Source organism: Spermophilus citellus (assembly GCF_964194105.1).
Source record: "Spermophilus citellus genome assembly, chromosome: 13".
Taxonomy (NCBI): Eukaryota; Metazoa; Chordata; class Mammalia; order Rodentia; family Sciuridae; genus Spermophilus; species Spermophilus citellus.
The window spans coordinates 70,234,043-70,248,608 of NC_138193.1; the positions used below are offsets into that span (position 1 = coordinate 70,234,043).

A 14,566-nucleotide genomic window follows, 5' to 3' on the forward strand; every position below is an offset into this window, starting at 1 on the left:
TTGGGCATAACTGTGGCACATCATTGATTGTAGAAAAGGCAAGGACATGTTTTTTGAATTTTAATTCCAGAGAGTGGGATTTATACCACCAGGAACTATAACAATGTAAAGAGCATATTCCAAATTTTAGGAAAGCCATGAGTAACAGATAATCCCTACATTATAAATGGGCATCTTGAAAAGAGCCTCCATGAAAGTACTTGTTAACTGGTTAAAGTTCGCTTGATCTGCATCTGAATTTTTTCTTTAAAGTTGCGTTTTTCATTTACTTTCAGTTAGTAAATTGATCCAGTTACTTCACAGGGTAGTATGAAGACAGAAGTCAAAGTTTGCAAAATGACAAGTAGAAATCTTTGTTTCTAGTAAGCATAAAGTTAATACCTGCAATTGTCATTAAGATTAAAAAAAAAAAAAACCCCTGCTTCTAATTGTTATTATAATCCCAATCTACATTAGAGTTGATCCACTCTAATTTTAAGTAAACCTTGGAAGAATGAACAAAGGATCTTTGTGGCATCTATGGTGTGCTGTGGAAACACCATAAGCAGCCTTTGAGCTGGCTGTTCTCACCTTTTGCTCCCTAGATGGAAGAATGAGACTCTAGATGCTAAGTGAACCTCAGAGGGTAGTTTTAAATAATTAGGAGAGGCTGAGGGTAATTTAGAACCAACCTGTAACTAGCTTCAAGAATTACCAACCTACATTTTTGACTTTCACACACTATTTCCATAAAGATATTCAGCCATCTTTCTGCTTTTGTAAAGTATACCAGATATGTATTTTGACCCCTTTTTCATGCATTATGATTAATACCACCATCATGAAACTTCTGGGATACAAATAATAATAATTGCTACCATTTCAGTACTAAAATATGTAGTAGTCCAGATCTTTAACCAATATTCTGCACAATACCTTTTGGGTGCTTGTTTTTTAAACTGGTACATTTGATATTACTTATCATTCAGTGTGTGATAGGATATAACTGAGGGAAAAGTATAGCAACACCATGTTTTTAGATTCTGTGTCTCAAATTCAAAACTTTAGTTAATCCTACAATTCCTTCATCTTCAGTTACTAAAAATAGTTAATGGCTTAAAATAATCATTTTAACAAAGTTTTTAATTTAAATTTTTTGTATATGTGGCAATGTTCAGTAGAATAGTCTGCAGTGAAGGAAATATTTCCTATCTGAGCAGATAGCTAATGAGTAGTTGCAAGGTGGCTAGAGTGACTGGGCAAACAAATTTTTTATTTTGTATAATTTTAATTAAGTGCAAATAGCCATATGTGACTAGTAGTTACCATGTTGAACAGCACAGGTCTGTGGTTCCAGAACTATCAGAAATTGTCCTTTAAAGTATTTTTTTAAAGGAATTGCTTTGGACCCCTAAAGCTCAGGAAATAATGCCAAGAGCTAATAAATGGGATGGCATCAAGTTAAAAAGCTTCTGTACAGCAAAGGAAACAATCAGGATTGTGAAGATAGAACCCACAGAATAGGAGAAAATATTCGCTAGGTACTCTTTCAACAGAGGATTAATATCTAGATTATATAATCTAAACACCTCAAAAAACTATACCAAAAAGTCAGATAACCCAATTAATAAATGGGTGAATGTATTAAACAGAACCTTCTCAAAATGGCCAACAAATACATGAAAAAATGTTCAATAGCATTAGCAATTAGGGAAATACAAACCAAAACTATGCTGAAATTTCATCTCTTACCAGTCAGAATAACAGTCATCAAGCATACAGTTACAAATGCTAGACAGGATCTGGAGAAAAAAGAACACTTTACACTGTTGGTGGAACTCTAAATTAATACAATCTCTATGGCAACCAGTGTGGAAGCTCCTTAGAAGACTAAGCATTAAACCACCCCACCATATTATGTCCCAGTTATACTATTTCCCAGTATTTATCATGAAGAATTAAAGTAATCTTACAGTAGTGATACATGCATACCCAATGTTCATAGCAGCACAATTCACAATAGCCAAATTATGGAACCAGCCTAGGTATCCATCAACAGATGAATGGGAAAAGAAAATATGGCATATATACACAATAGAGTTTTATTCAGCCATAAAGAAAAATGAAATTTTGGTATTTTCAGGAAAACTGTGGAACCAGAGACAATCATCTTAAGCAAAATAAGGTTAAGGGTTGTGTGTTTTCACTCAAGCAGAAGCTAGAGAGGAAAAGAAAACAAAGGTGGGAGTGGATCTCCTATAAATCAAAGAGATCAGTTAAAGGAAAGGGACCAGGGGTGGGAGGAAGGGAGAGAGGAGGGAAGTGCTGGGGAGGAATATTGGCCAAAATGTATTGTTATTTTGTGTGCATGTACAAATATGTAACCACAAATCCCATTAATATATACAAGTATAATGCACCAATAAAAAAATGGAAAAACAAAAAGATAGTACAGGGAAGCCAAAAAGGAATTGCTTTAAGGCTTAATTAGTGAAAACAAAATTTATTTGAAGAGTATTTTCCTTTGCAAATTTTATTTTTAAATAAATTTGTTGAGATATAACTTAAATATATTGAATGCATTATATTTTTTCTATCTCCAATTAAATTCTATGAAAGTGAGAGGATGTTTTAGAAGTACAGATGAGAAAAAGATGTAACCATCTCACTATCACGACATCAGAGGAAGCTTTTTCATGCCTGGAGTGAAGAATTTAAATCTTTCCCTGTCTGGCCCTTCCTGACTTGTAATACAATTGTTTAAATTTTCCTCTACATTCACAACACTACATCAGTCAGTGTTACTTTTTTTGCTTTTGCTTAAACCAACAAATATGATTTAGAAAACTCAAGAAAGCCTATTTATCCTTATTTTTGTTTGCCATGTTCTTTTTTCTTTTTTTTTTTAATATTTATTTTTTAGGTGTAGATGGACACAACATAATACTTTTATTTTTATGTGGTGCTGAGGATCAAACCTGGCCCCCTGCCCCCCCTGCTAGGCGAGCTCTCTACCGCTAAGCCACAATCCCAGCCCCTGACATGTTCTTTTTCTTCTCAACAGTCTGTGACTTGTTTTGTTCCCTTTCTGTTTAGAGAATTTCCTTTTATTACTATTTTCTTAGGGTAGGTCTGCTGGCACCCAATTTTCTTGGTTCTCATTTTTTTGAGAATCTTAATTTCCCCTCTTCCCAAAACTCAACTCCTAAATATTTTCACTGGGTATATGATTCTGGGTTGCCAATTCTTTTCTTTCAGCACCTGTAAAATATGAACTACTTCCTTCTGGCCTCCATGGTTTCTGATGATGATCTGCTAGTTGAATTGTTTTCACGTATAGAAGTTTTCGATGTCATTGTCTACCTTTCTTGGGTTTGCCTTGGTCAGAGTTTATTCGGCTTCTTTTTTTTTAGAGAGAGAGAGAGAGAATTTTAATATTTATTTTTTAGCTTTCGGCGGACACAACGTCTTTGTTTGTATGTGGTGCTGAGGATCAAACACGGGCCGCGCACATGCCAGGCGAGCGCATTACCACTTGAGCCACATCCCCAGCCCCATTATTCGGCTTCTTAAATCTCTAGGTTTATGAATGCCAGAGTTGGGGAGTTTTCAGCCATTTTTTTTTCCAGTGCTTTTTTGAAAGGCCTTACCTCTTTCCTATTTTTCCATGACTCTTATAACACAAATGTTTGATCTTTTCACGGGTTCTACTTGAATTAACTGATGAAATTCCTACATAGAAAGTACATAAAGATTTTGCCAGGTGCTATGGTGCACACCTGTAATCCCAGCAGCTTGGGAAGCTCAGGCAGGAGGATCTCTAGATCAAAGCCAGCCTCAGCAGCTTAGCAAGGCCCTAAGCAACTCAGGAGACCCTGTCTCTAAATAAAATATAAAAACCACTGGGATGTGGCTCAGTGGTTGAGTGCCCCTGACTTCAATCCTGGGTAACTCTCTCCCCCCCCATAAAAAGAAAGAAAGTACATAAAGATTTTTTTTTAATATCTTAAAAGCAATGATTTGGATAATAAATCTTAATGATAACATGATGTGGTTAAATATATGAGATATGTCTATGCATTTTCATGATCTTTGACTTTATACAAGTTGAAAGCCACCAGAATTGATAACACTATTAGGTAGGAGGTTGTTTAGCTTTTCAGAATGCAAAGCCAGGCTGAATGGCAAATTTAAATACATCATAACATGATGGAAGCCCAACTTTAGAGTTGCATTGATTTTCCCACCTGTGGAAGAATTAGACAATGTGAGGAGTCAGAATTAAGTAGGAGGTCACTTCAAATAATTGTTAAACAGTAAACATTTATTGGTTACCTAGTATGTTGTATGTTTTTAAATTTAACTTAAAAATGTACATTAAAAGTATATGCTATTGTATACTTTGAAAGATTGAGTTTTGTTAACAAAGCTAATACTAAAGTTACTAAGTTTTTTATTTTCTCCCCCCCCCCCAGTAATGGGGATTGAATCCCCTTTAGTAATGAGGATTAAACACTGAGCCACATTCCCAGCTCTTTTTAATTTTTATTTTGAGATAGGGTCTTACTAAATTGCTCAGGGCCTTGATAACTTGTGGAGGCTGGCTTTGAACTTGTAAAGCTCCTGCCTCAGCCTCCTGAGTCAATGGGATTACAGGTGTGTACCACCATGCCCAGCTTCTGTTTCGGTTTGGATAGGAAATTCCTCATTAAATTTTAGGAGAATATAAACTTAAATGTCAAGACTTCTTTATTCATCTACTGTATATATTTTGGAAGTAGGTTGACTCTAAGGAAAGAAATTTTTAAAAGTGTATATATCACCACAGAATGAAATTGATCTATATTTGTCACATCATGGTACTTGAAATGCTGTATTGATCATTTCAATGACAATTATCATCTTTTGTTTTTGTTTTTCTTAGTCATGTTGGAAGCCTCTGCAGAGAACATTTTACAGCAAGACTTTTGCCATGCTATCAAAGTGGGAGTGAAACACACTCAACAAATAATTCAGGGCATCCAGCAGTTGGTGAAAGAAATTGGTGTTACCAAGAGGACACCTCAGAAGATATTTACCCCTTCACAAGAGATTGTGAAATATGTTCATAAGTAAGAACATCTGTACCACAAAATATCAGATTGTCACCAGATGTAATCTCCTTTAAGGAAAAAATTTGCATACATTACTTCAGAAATAACACTTTTCTGATTTAAATATTGATCCTCTAAATTCCTGTCCAATGTCTAAAACAGGAAAAACCCATGCTCTTCCAGGAGAAATCTTAAATGTGGGAGAGACATTTCTTGATCAAGATATACAAAATTCCTGTATCTCTCTGTGCCCAGACAGGAAAAAGAGAATAAGCATAGATATTTGAATATCTAGGAAATTGTTGAATTTCTCAAAAAGAAATCAAGTATAAACTACCACTATTTGCCTAGTATTTAGAACAGTGCCTGGCACACATGAATAAGTCTCAGGTGGAATTAATTTAAAAATTAAAGACAAAGCGGGGGTGGGGGGGCATAGTACATGTATAAGTGATTTGCCTTGAAAGGTAAAGATATTTGGGTTCCCATATCATAAGTAGTAGATAGATTAGCAGTGATAAACAATAGTATGTCCATATTTTTTTTAAATTCTTTATGAAATGTTTATAAATAATTTATAGTTTACTAAGTATTTGTTTCACTAATAATAGAAATTGACTCTTGTTTCAAATATTATTATGCTAACATTTCTTTTCTATTTTAAAAAGACTTGCCATGGAAAAACTCTATGCAGTTTTTACAAATTATGAACATGATAAAGTAGGTATACCTGAAGTTTGTCTTGTATAATTGTTCCAGTATTATTTTTTTGTCGTAACTCATGTAGTTTTGTTTATGAATTGTCCTATTTTTATTAAAATTTCGAGCCAAAAATCTTGGTAAAAGCTTACCTGTCTGCTTCTCCATTCTTCTATTATTAATTAATATAACTTTTAGGGAAGTCTGCAAATACATTTGAATGAAAAACAAATAGTATTTCTTAAAAATCAATGACAAGTTCTAATCTCTTAAAGAATATTGTCATTAGAAAAATATGAGTACCCTTACAATATAAAAATAGAAATGTTAAATGTTATCATGTTTTATATAATAACTGAACCTTAACTTTCTTTTAGATTTCCAGAGATGAAGCTGTTAACAAGATAAGATTAGATACAGAGGAACAACTAAAGGGTGAATTCTGTTTTTTCAATTGGAAAAAAATTGAAGGAAATAGTAGTTTTGGTTTTTTTTTTTTTCAGTCATTGGTAAAAATTTCTCAGAAAAAGTCAGTTATTCTCATTGCTCCTTGGTTTTATCTTAAGTAAATTAGTGATAATGAAACATCACAGGGTTAAACTAATTTCTATAAATATAGCTAACACAACAATTAATACAGAGTAAACACCTAGTAAATATTGAATGTGAAATGTTTGTATCTTTTCTGTCTCATATTTTTCCTCTAAAATGGATAGCATTGCGTCCTGTCATTTGAAACCGTAAAATATAGCTTTTAAAATTCCTGTTTGATTGATCTGTGAAACTGCAGTACCAGTAATACCTGGTCTATGAAGATTAAATGAGTAAATCATTTACATTTGTACCTGGCACATAGTCAATCTCATATAAACTGAATACCAAGGAAGTGTGAGAGTTCTTGTTAATTTTTTCACTGACATTCTCTCACAAGAGTGTTTATCTTATTTTAAAACTCTGCTATTAGCTATGATATTAATGCCATTATCTGTATTAATCACTGAAATGCTTAGTCTTTTGTCACTACATTTCATCTTGTTTTTAAGAATGAAAAGCTGTATAATTCATGTTATCTTATTTAAAAAGAAAAGTTTTGTGGGTTTTTTTGTATTATATGTCATTATTTTCTGAATTGGTAGTATAACATTGTAAGTATTTTGTTACTTATTGTTTCCATGTTCAACCCAGTTAAAGCATAAAAATTCATATTGAAGTATAATATTAAAAGTTATTCTTGCCTGATGAGATAGGATACTTAATATATTATCTCTTTTTTTGTTGCCATTTCTTATGTTCAGTTTACTTTAAAGTTATACATTTATTTAGTAAATCAAAGACTTGAGAGAACAGTACCTAATATTTGGTATAGCCAGAAATGGCAGTGCACACCTATAATCCCAACTACTTGAAAGGCTGAGGCAAGAGAATCATGAGTTTGAACCCAGCCTGGGCAACATCTCAAAAAAAGAGAGAGGGCTAGGGTTGTGGCTCAGCGGTAGAGCACTCTCCTAGCACGTGCAAGGCGCTGGGTTCAATTCTCAGCAACACATAAAAATAAACAAATAAAATAAAGGTATTGTGCCCAACTGTAACTAGAAAAATATTTTTTAAAAAAAGAGACGGAAGGAGAGACAAGGAAATTAATGAAGTAAAATAACAACATTTAAAAGCATAAACCATTGAGGCAGACAGATCTGTATTCAGGTCACAGCTGTAATAGTTATGTCTGTGTTATCTCAGGCAGTTTACTTCCTCAAGCCTTAGCTTTTTCTTCTGTAAAAAGGGATAATAATAAATTTACCTCATAAATTGTTATGAAGATTAAAGGCATTTTTAAAAAGCAACTTGTGAAATGTCTATATGAAAGCACTTGGTAATGTTAACTGAAAAACTTGTTGTTTGGAATTTGTAATATATAAAGAAAATTATTTCTTAATTAGAAGATTTAAGTAAAAGTTCTCAAGGCAAAAAAAGAGTGAGGGTGACTACTCTTAATATTGTCAGTTAAACCTTTTAACAATATGGTTGACTCGGTGTATCAAGTGACGTGATATAAGCTAACTAAGTTCCCAATCACAACACGTTTAAGGGATTAATATTTGGTGTGTCTCACTTGCTGGAGAACATTTGATTTATCTACTTTTGTTTGCCTGAGGACCAAATACTCAGTCAACCCCCTTGGCTTACTCCCTTAGTAATTGATTTGATTCTGTGAACTTTGGAGAAATCAGCCTTTCAGAAAAGAAAACCTTTGTTTTGATTTCTTTCTTTTTTTTTCCTCCAGAAACATTTCCAGACGTCGATCCATATGAAATAATAGAATCCTTCAATGTTGTTGCAAAGGAGGTTTTCAGAAATATTATTTTGACTGAATACAAAAGGTAAACATACTCTCTTGATAGAAGAGAAGTATGTACTGTTTCTGCAAGTTACCTTGAAAATGGCTGTTTACTCAAAGGAAGGAACTGATTTTTAAGTGGAAAGTAAAGCAAATAGTTATTGTGTAAATTGTATCAAAGAAAGAATATGTGGATATGTGACTCTCTTGGGGCTTGTGTGTCGAGCCATGCTTCACAGCCTTGCCTGAACATCATAGTTACCTGCAGATGTGCAGTAACAGTACTAACAATACAGTTACATAGGCCACAACCCCAGACGTTTTGATTCAGTGGGATTTAGGATGGAGCCCAGTTATTTGTATTGTTTTTTTAAATATCCACAGGGTTTTATGATATGCAGCTGGAGTTGAACTTCTTGGTAGAGATAAAGAAATAATATGTGATTTTTCTGACTTCCAACACAGCTTTACTACTTATTTTATTTATGACTAGGTGTGATGGACGCGATTTGACTTCACTTAGGAATATAAGTTGTGAGGTAGATATGTTTAAAACTCTTCATGGATCAGCATTATTTCAAAGGGGACAAACACAGGTAATACATGTTTTAAAAAACTACATGCTGAATTAGGAATGTTTAATTAGATCTAGAAGTACATTTTATAGATGCTATAATTTTCGTTATATGGAATATATTCAGATTAATGTCGGATTTTTTAAAATATGATTTTAACAGGTTTTTTGTTTTGGTTTGGTTTTCTATATTAAAAATTGAACCCTGGGGCACTTTACCATTGAGCTATATCCCAGCCTTTTTTATTTTTTATTTTGAGACAGGATATCACTAAGTTGCTAAAGCTGGCATGTACTTGCAATCCTCCTGCCTCGGCCTGCCAGATTACTGGGATTACTGGCCATGTGTATGCCACTGTACCTGGCTTAAGAGTTTTTTGAGGTATCATTTCTATCCTGTAAATTATATATGTTTTAAGTGTATGATTGCCTAAGTTTTTAGATTGCCATAGTCAAGATGATGAACATAGCAATCACACCCAAAAGTTTCTTGCCTGTTTTTAATCCCTTCTTCCTGCTTCCTCTATACAACTGCTGATCTTTTGTTACTATAGTTGACATGTTGTAAATTATTAGGTATTTTTATTATATTTTTATTTTAAGTGCACAAAATTGAGTTACTCATACTCCTCAGTTTATGGCATGTTATTGTTTGGGGTCTGATCATGGCCCTCATTTGTTTTCTCCATTAGCCTTCACCTAAGCCCCATTCTTTTTCTTTACATAGATACTCCCTTGTATTTCACCTAATTTGCTAGCAGTTAATTTATTTAAACCAACACATGTACCCATTGTTCTGTGTATGGTATTATGCCGTCTACCTCTTTCTTAAAAATTATTCACATTAGTAACTAATTTTACCAGTCAGAAAGGTATTAAAAAGTAGCATCATGATGTTTTAATTTGTATTTCCCTGTTTACTAGTAAGACTCGGAATCTTGATATAATAACCAATGAACATGCTCACTGTGTAAACCATACCCTGGGGGACTGTGCACCTCAAGTGCACTGTCCCTAGAGTTGTAAAATGTGGTGCCCTTGCTTCAGGTGTGCTGTTTTGTGAATTTCCTGTCCTTGGCCTTTGACCAAATTTTTTTTTTCTATTTTTAATATGGCCTGTATTTTACCTTCTATTTTGCAGTAATCTCTTTTGTGTTTTAAACATTAATCTATTCTAGTAACAAACCAAACTTTATGTAGATGTTCTTTGTTGTTTGCTTTTTAATTTTGCTTGATTCTTTACATGTAGGAAAAAAACCTGAAATTTTTAGTTTTGATGTAGTTAATCTTTGTCATTTTCACTTTCAAAGTCTTATTAAAGAATCGTTTCTTGTTGGGAGCCCTGGTGCCTACCTATAATCCCAGTGACTCGGGAGGCTCAAGTAGGAGGATCACAAGTTCAAGGCTAGCCTAGGCAACTTAGTAAGACCCTGTCTCAAAATTTTTAAAAAGGACTGGAGATATAGTTACTGGTCAGTGGTAAAGCACCCCTGGGTTCAATACCTAGTACTGCAAAAAGAAAAAAGAATCATATTTTACCTCAGAGTCAAAATTTATGCGTCTCCTTTTTTTTTTTTTCTATTAACTTTTAAATTATGTTCTGTCCTATTATTTTGTGAATTTCCTGGGCCAGTGTCAAATTATTTTAATTATAATGGTCTTGGAGTTTATATAAATGTCTTAAGCAAATCTTGCCTTTTTTGCTTCTTCCTCCCTCAAAATTGTCTTAAGCTATTCAAGCAGATTTGTTCCTTTGATTGAATTTTGAATTATATCACATTCTCAAAAGAAAAAAAAAGTCTTGGGTTTTTTTTATTGGAATTGCACTGAATTTAACCTGTTAATTCAAGAGAAATGACATTTTTACAATTCAAATCATTCTTAATTCAAGTTTTCTTTTATGCTCTTTAATAACATTTTTAAAGTATCTCTAGTATTATTCATTCTTTTGTTATTTATTCTGATAGTCTGCCTTTTAACTGGATACTTATCCAGTCTGTGTTTAGTTTAATTATGATGTGATTGAATTTATGTAATTCAGTAGTAAAGGACCTGTAGACTAAATCCCCAGTATTGAAAAAGAAAGAACTCATTTAAATCCCTGTTTCTTGCATGTTATTTATTGTTTTCAAATGGGTACATTCAAGATTTGCTCTTTGTCTTTGGTTTTTAGCAGTATGACCATGCAAAATTTTCTTTGGATTTATCTTGCTTAGAATTTTAAGCTTGAATCCATAAATTTTTATCTTTTTTTTTTTTTTTTTTTTTTTTTTTTTTTTGGTCAAGCTTGAAATATTTCAACTACTATTTTTTTCTTCCTTATTCTCTTTTTCTCTCCTTCTGGGATTACATATACACTATAATGGTCTGTTTGATATTATACCATAGGTCCCTGAGAATGTGTATTTTTCCCCTTCTTCAAATTGGGCTTTTTTTTTTTCTTGTGGGAATGGTAGTAGGGATGGAAATTGGGGTCTTGCACATATGAGGCAAGTGCTCTACCACTAGCTACACCCCTAGCCACTTGGGCAGTTTCTATTAATCTATCTTCATGTTCATTGACTTTTCATCTCCTTTCAATTATGAAGTAATATATTTTTCAGTTCTAGAATTTTTGGTTTTTGTTTTGTTTTGCTTTGTTTTGTACCAGGGATTGTACCTAGAGGCACTTAATCACTAAGCCACATCCCCAGCCTATATTTTTTTAAAATTTATTTTTTTTATTTTTTAATTTGAGACAGGGTCTTGCTAAGTTGCTTAGGGCCTTACTAAGTTGATGAGACTCGCTTTGAAGTTTTGATTCTCTTGCCTTAGCCTCCCAAGCCTCTGGGATTACAGGCATGTACCACCATGCCCAGCTTCTGTTAATTCTTTATGTCCTTCAGTATAATTATTAGAGCTGTTGAAAGTCTTTTATCAATCTCCTGTTTTGTTGTTGGTGATGGTGGTGTTGTTTTTTGTATTTTGTTTTTTGTTGTTGTTGTTTTGTTTTGTTTTTTTGGTTTTTTGATACTAGGGGTGAAATCCAGGGGCACTTTACTACTGAGCTACGTCCTCAGCCCCTTTTATTTTTTGAGACAGGGTCTCACTAAATTTCCTCCACTAGCCCTGAACTTGTGATCCTTCTGCTCCTTAAAAGGCTGGGATTATAGATATGTACCCTTACACCTGCCCTACACCTGCCCTGCTAATCTAACATCTTAGCTAAAATCAGTCTCTATTCTGTATCTTTTGTCTTGAGATTGGGCCTTGTTTCCTGTTTCTTTAGAATGTATCCTGAAGCTGTGAATGATGCATTGTAGCATTTCTGAATTATGTTATATCCCTCCAAAGAAGATTGACTTTTTTTTTCTTTTCTTTTTTTTTTTTTTTTTAAGCAGTCTGTTTCATTGATTGCAGCTTTGTTGAGGCTTCTTTGGACTAGTACATAGTTTTTAAAAATATTTTTCTTTCTTCTTCCTTCTTCCTCCCTAACATGCCTAAGTTGTTTGTTTTATATATGTAGTCTATATGATAATGTTAGACCTTTGGATTATTCAGTTTTACATACAGTTTGAATATACAGAGAATGAATAAGTATTTACTATATTAAGTGTCATGGCCAGTATTGTGTAGAATGTATTTATTACCTTTTTTTGAAAGAGTTAATTGGGTTCTTCACTTTTATTTTTGAGCTAAGGGTGTAGCTCAGCAGTAGAGGATGCACAAAGACCCTCCAAAACACAAAATGTGTATTTTTGTTGTTGTTTTTATCTTTGTCATTAGTGCATTAAAGCCCAAGAAAATTTTCCTTCTTTTTTAGGTGCTTTGTACTGTTACGTTTGATTCATTAGAATCTAGTATTAAATCAGACCAAATTATAACAGCAATAAAGTAAGTTATGTTTTTCTAATGTTATTTTGTGATGTTCCTATAAAGAATTAAAGCTCATGTGTTATATTATTAGTCATTATTACTTTTTAAACCAGTATCTCTGTACTTATTCTGTTTATGAAGTCAGAATTTCAAGGAATTTGTATGTGCATATGTTGTATTTTCTTCTAAATTATTGGTTTTAAACACATAATTGGAACAAATTTAATTATTTAATCTGAATACATTTAGATTATTCTCTGCCTCTTGAATCATTCCTCACGACTGATTTTCTAGGTAATTTTGAATGGATTTGTTTTTCTATTTTAAATTAGAGAACAAACAAATTGGCAAAAGTTGCTGAGAATAATCTGGAGGCTGTTAATGAAAAATGTAATCCAAGCCACATTGTGATTTTGTGTTCAGAAATACTGGCTCTCCTCCTGTTTCTAAAATATCAGTAGTAAAATCACGTCAGTCACCATTAGATGATCAAGCCCTACAGCACCACCACCTCAGAGTCCTGGAACTACTTTCTTTCCTCATTGGCTAATAGGGAAAGCCTGCTTCCCTGCTTTCCTCTTCTTACTGCCCTACTAACAAGGATAATCTCTAGTATTTCAGGAATTACTCTACTTTTTTTTTTTTTTTGTATCTGACAAAAATTATATATAAGGCTGGAATGTTCATCCTAATAATTTGTCTATATTTTATCAAATATTTGAGCCCAAACTGGGTTGCCCTGCACTTTTTCACTTTTGACTCCTGACTCCTTTCTCTTTTCTATATATTCAAGGCTTACATCTATAATTGTGTAAATGAGGGAACACACATCAGTCATCCATCTGGCCTTTGGTTTCCTTTTTTTTTTTTTTTAAATGCAAGTAAAATGGGCCAGTGATTTCTATACACAGATAAGTGTGTTTTGCTTACTCTACGCAAAGTGGGCATCATCTGTTCTTTGACCCTACTATTTGACTATTCATAATAAACCCAGTTTCCTACCTCCAGGAATTGTTTCTTCTCATCCTTATTTTTTTTTTTTTTTACCATTTTTCTAGATATTTTGTCAGTAGTTCTTTTTCCCAACCCTGAAAAGATGTTTATGTTTGCCTGACAGATCTTCTGGTTGTTGTGTTGTATCATTTTAATTACCAATTTTCATTTCACAGGGTGACTAAGAAGAGAAAGATTGTAATTCTGAGATTGAACTATTGTATTTATAACATTTAATATTCTCTCAATTGTTACTAATGTTTAAAAATATATGTCTTCTTCCATATAATTCAAACCTAATATTTAAGGGTATTTGAAGCAAAATCGTTTTCCTGAGTACTTGTAGAATTAATTCATAAGTCACAGGGAAAAAAATACCGTCTCTCAAATACTTGAGAGTCTGAGGCAGGAGGGTCTCTTGAGCCCTGGAAGTTCACGACCCACCTGGACAACATAGCAGGACCCCATCTCAAAAGAAGGAGAAAAAAATATGTATATATTTTATACACACATATACACACACACACTTATATATCCTCTCTCATTCATCTAATTCTTCATGTTTTCTGTTTCAACCAACTCTCATTAATATCCAGGTTTTGTTCAAATGCTCTTAAATCTTTTTTTTTTAGTTGTCTATTGAAATAAATTTATTGAAATTTATTTAATGAAATAAATTTATCCTTATAATGTTTTTAATATTATGCTTTTTGTTTATAGTGGGATAAAAGACAAAAATTTCATGCTGCACTATGAGGTAAGGTGAATTTTTTCCCCAACATTAATTGTGGAAAATTTCTAGGATACAGCACCATTGAAAGAATTTTGCAATGAATTTTCTTATCTTTACTACCTAAATTATCCCATTAACATTTTATCATACATTTGTTAAGTTAATTTAGGGGCTATTGTTTTACTGCATACAGAAGGGATTTAGAGAGATAGTACAGTAACTTCTTATTCTAAGTCATAAATAAAAGTGAAAGTATATTATTAGACAGTGCTGTTTTAGGTAAGAGAGTTATGCCTACCGTGTGT

General features: G+C 33.0%; 1 protein-coding gene across 2 annotated transcripts in view; it reads left to right on the plus strand.

Moving 5' to 3' along the window:
- PNPT1 (polyribonucleotide nucleotidyltransferase 1) overlaps window positions 1-14,566 on the plus strand; it is a 46,176-nt gene that overhangs the window by 13,458 nt on the left and 18,152 nt on the right. For both annotated transcript variants that reach the window (XM_081264733.1, XM_081264734.1), the window contains exons 9-15: window positions 4,904-5,090; window positions 5,741-5,792; window positions 6,149-6,206; window positions 8,053-8,149; window positions 8,600-8,702; window positions 12,483-12,553; window positions 14,249-14,285. In XM_081264733.1, coding sequence (XP_081120859.1) covers window positions 4,904-5,090; window positions 5,741-5,792; window positions 6,149-6,206; window positions 8,053-8,149; window positions 8,600-8,702; window positions 12,483-12,553; window positions 14,249-14,285 — 605 coding nt within the window. The remainder of the gene's footprint in view (window positions 1-4,903; window positions 5,091-5,740; window positions 5,793-6,148; window positions 6,207-8,052; window positions 8,150-8,599; window positions 8,703-12,482; window positions 12,554-14,248; window positions 14,286-14,566) is intronic.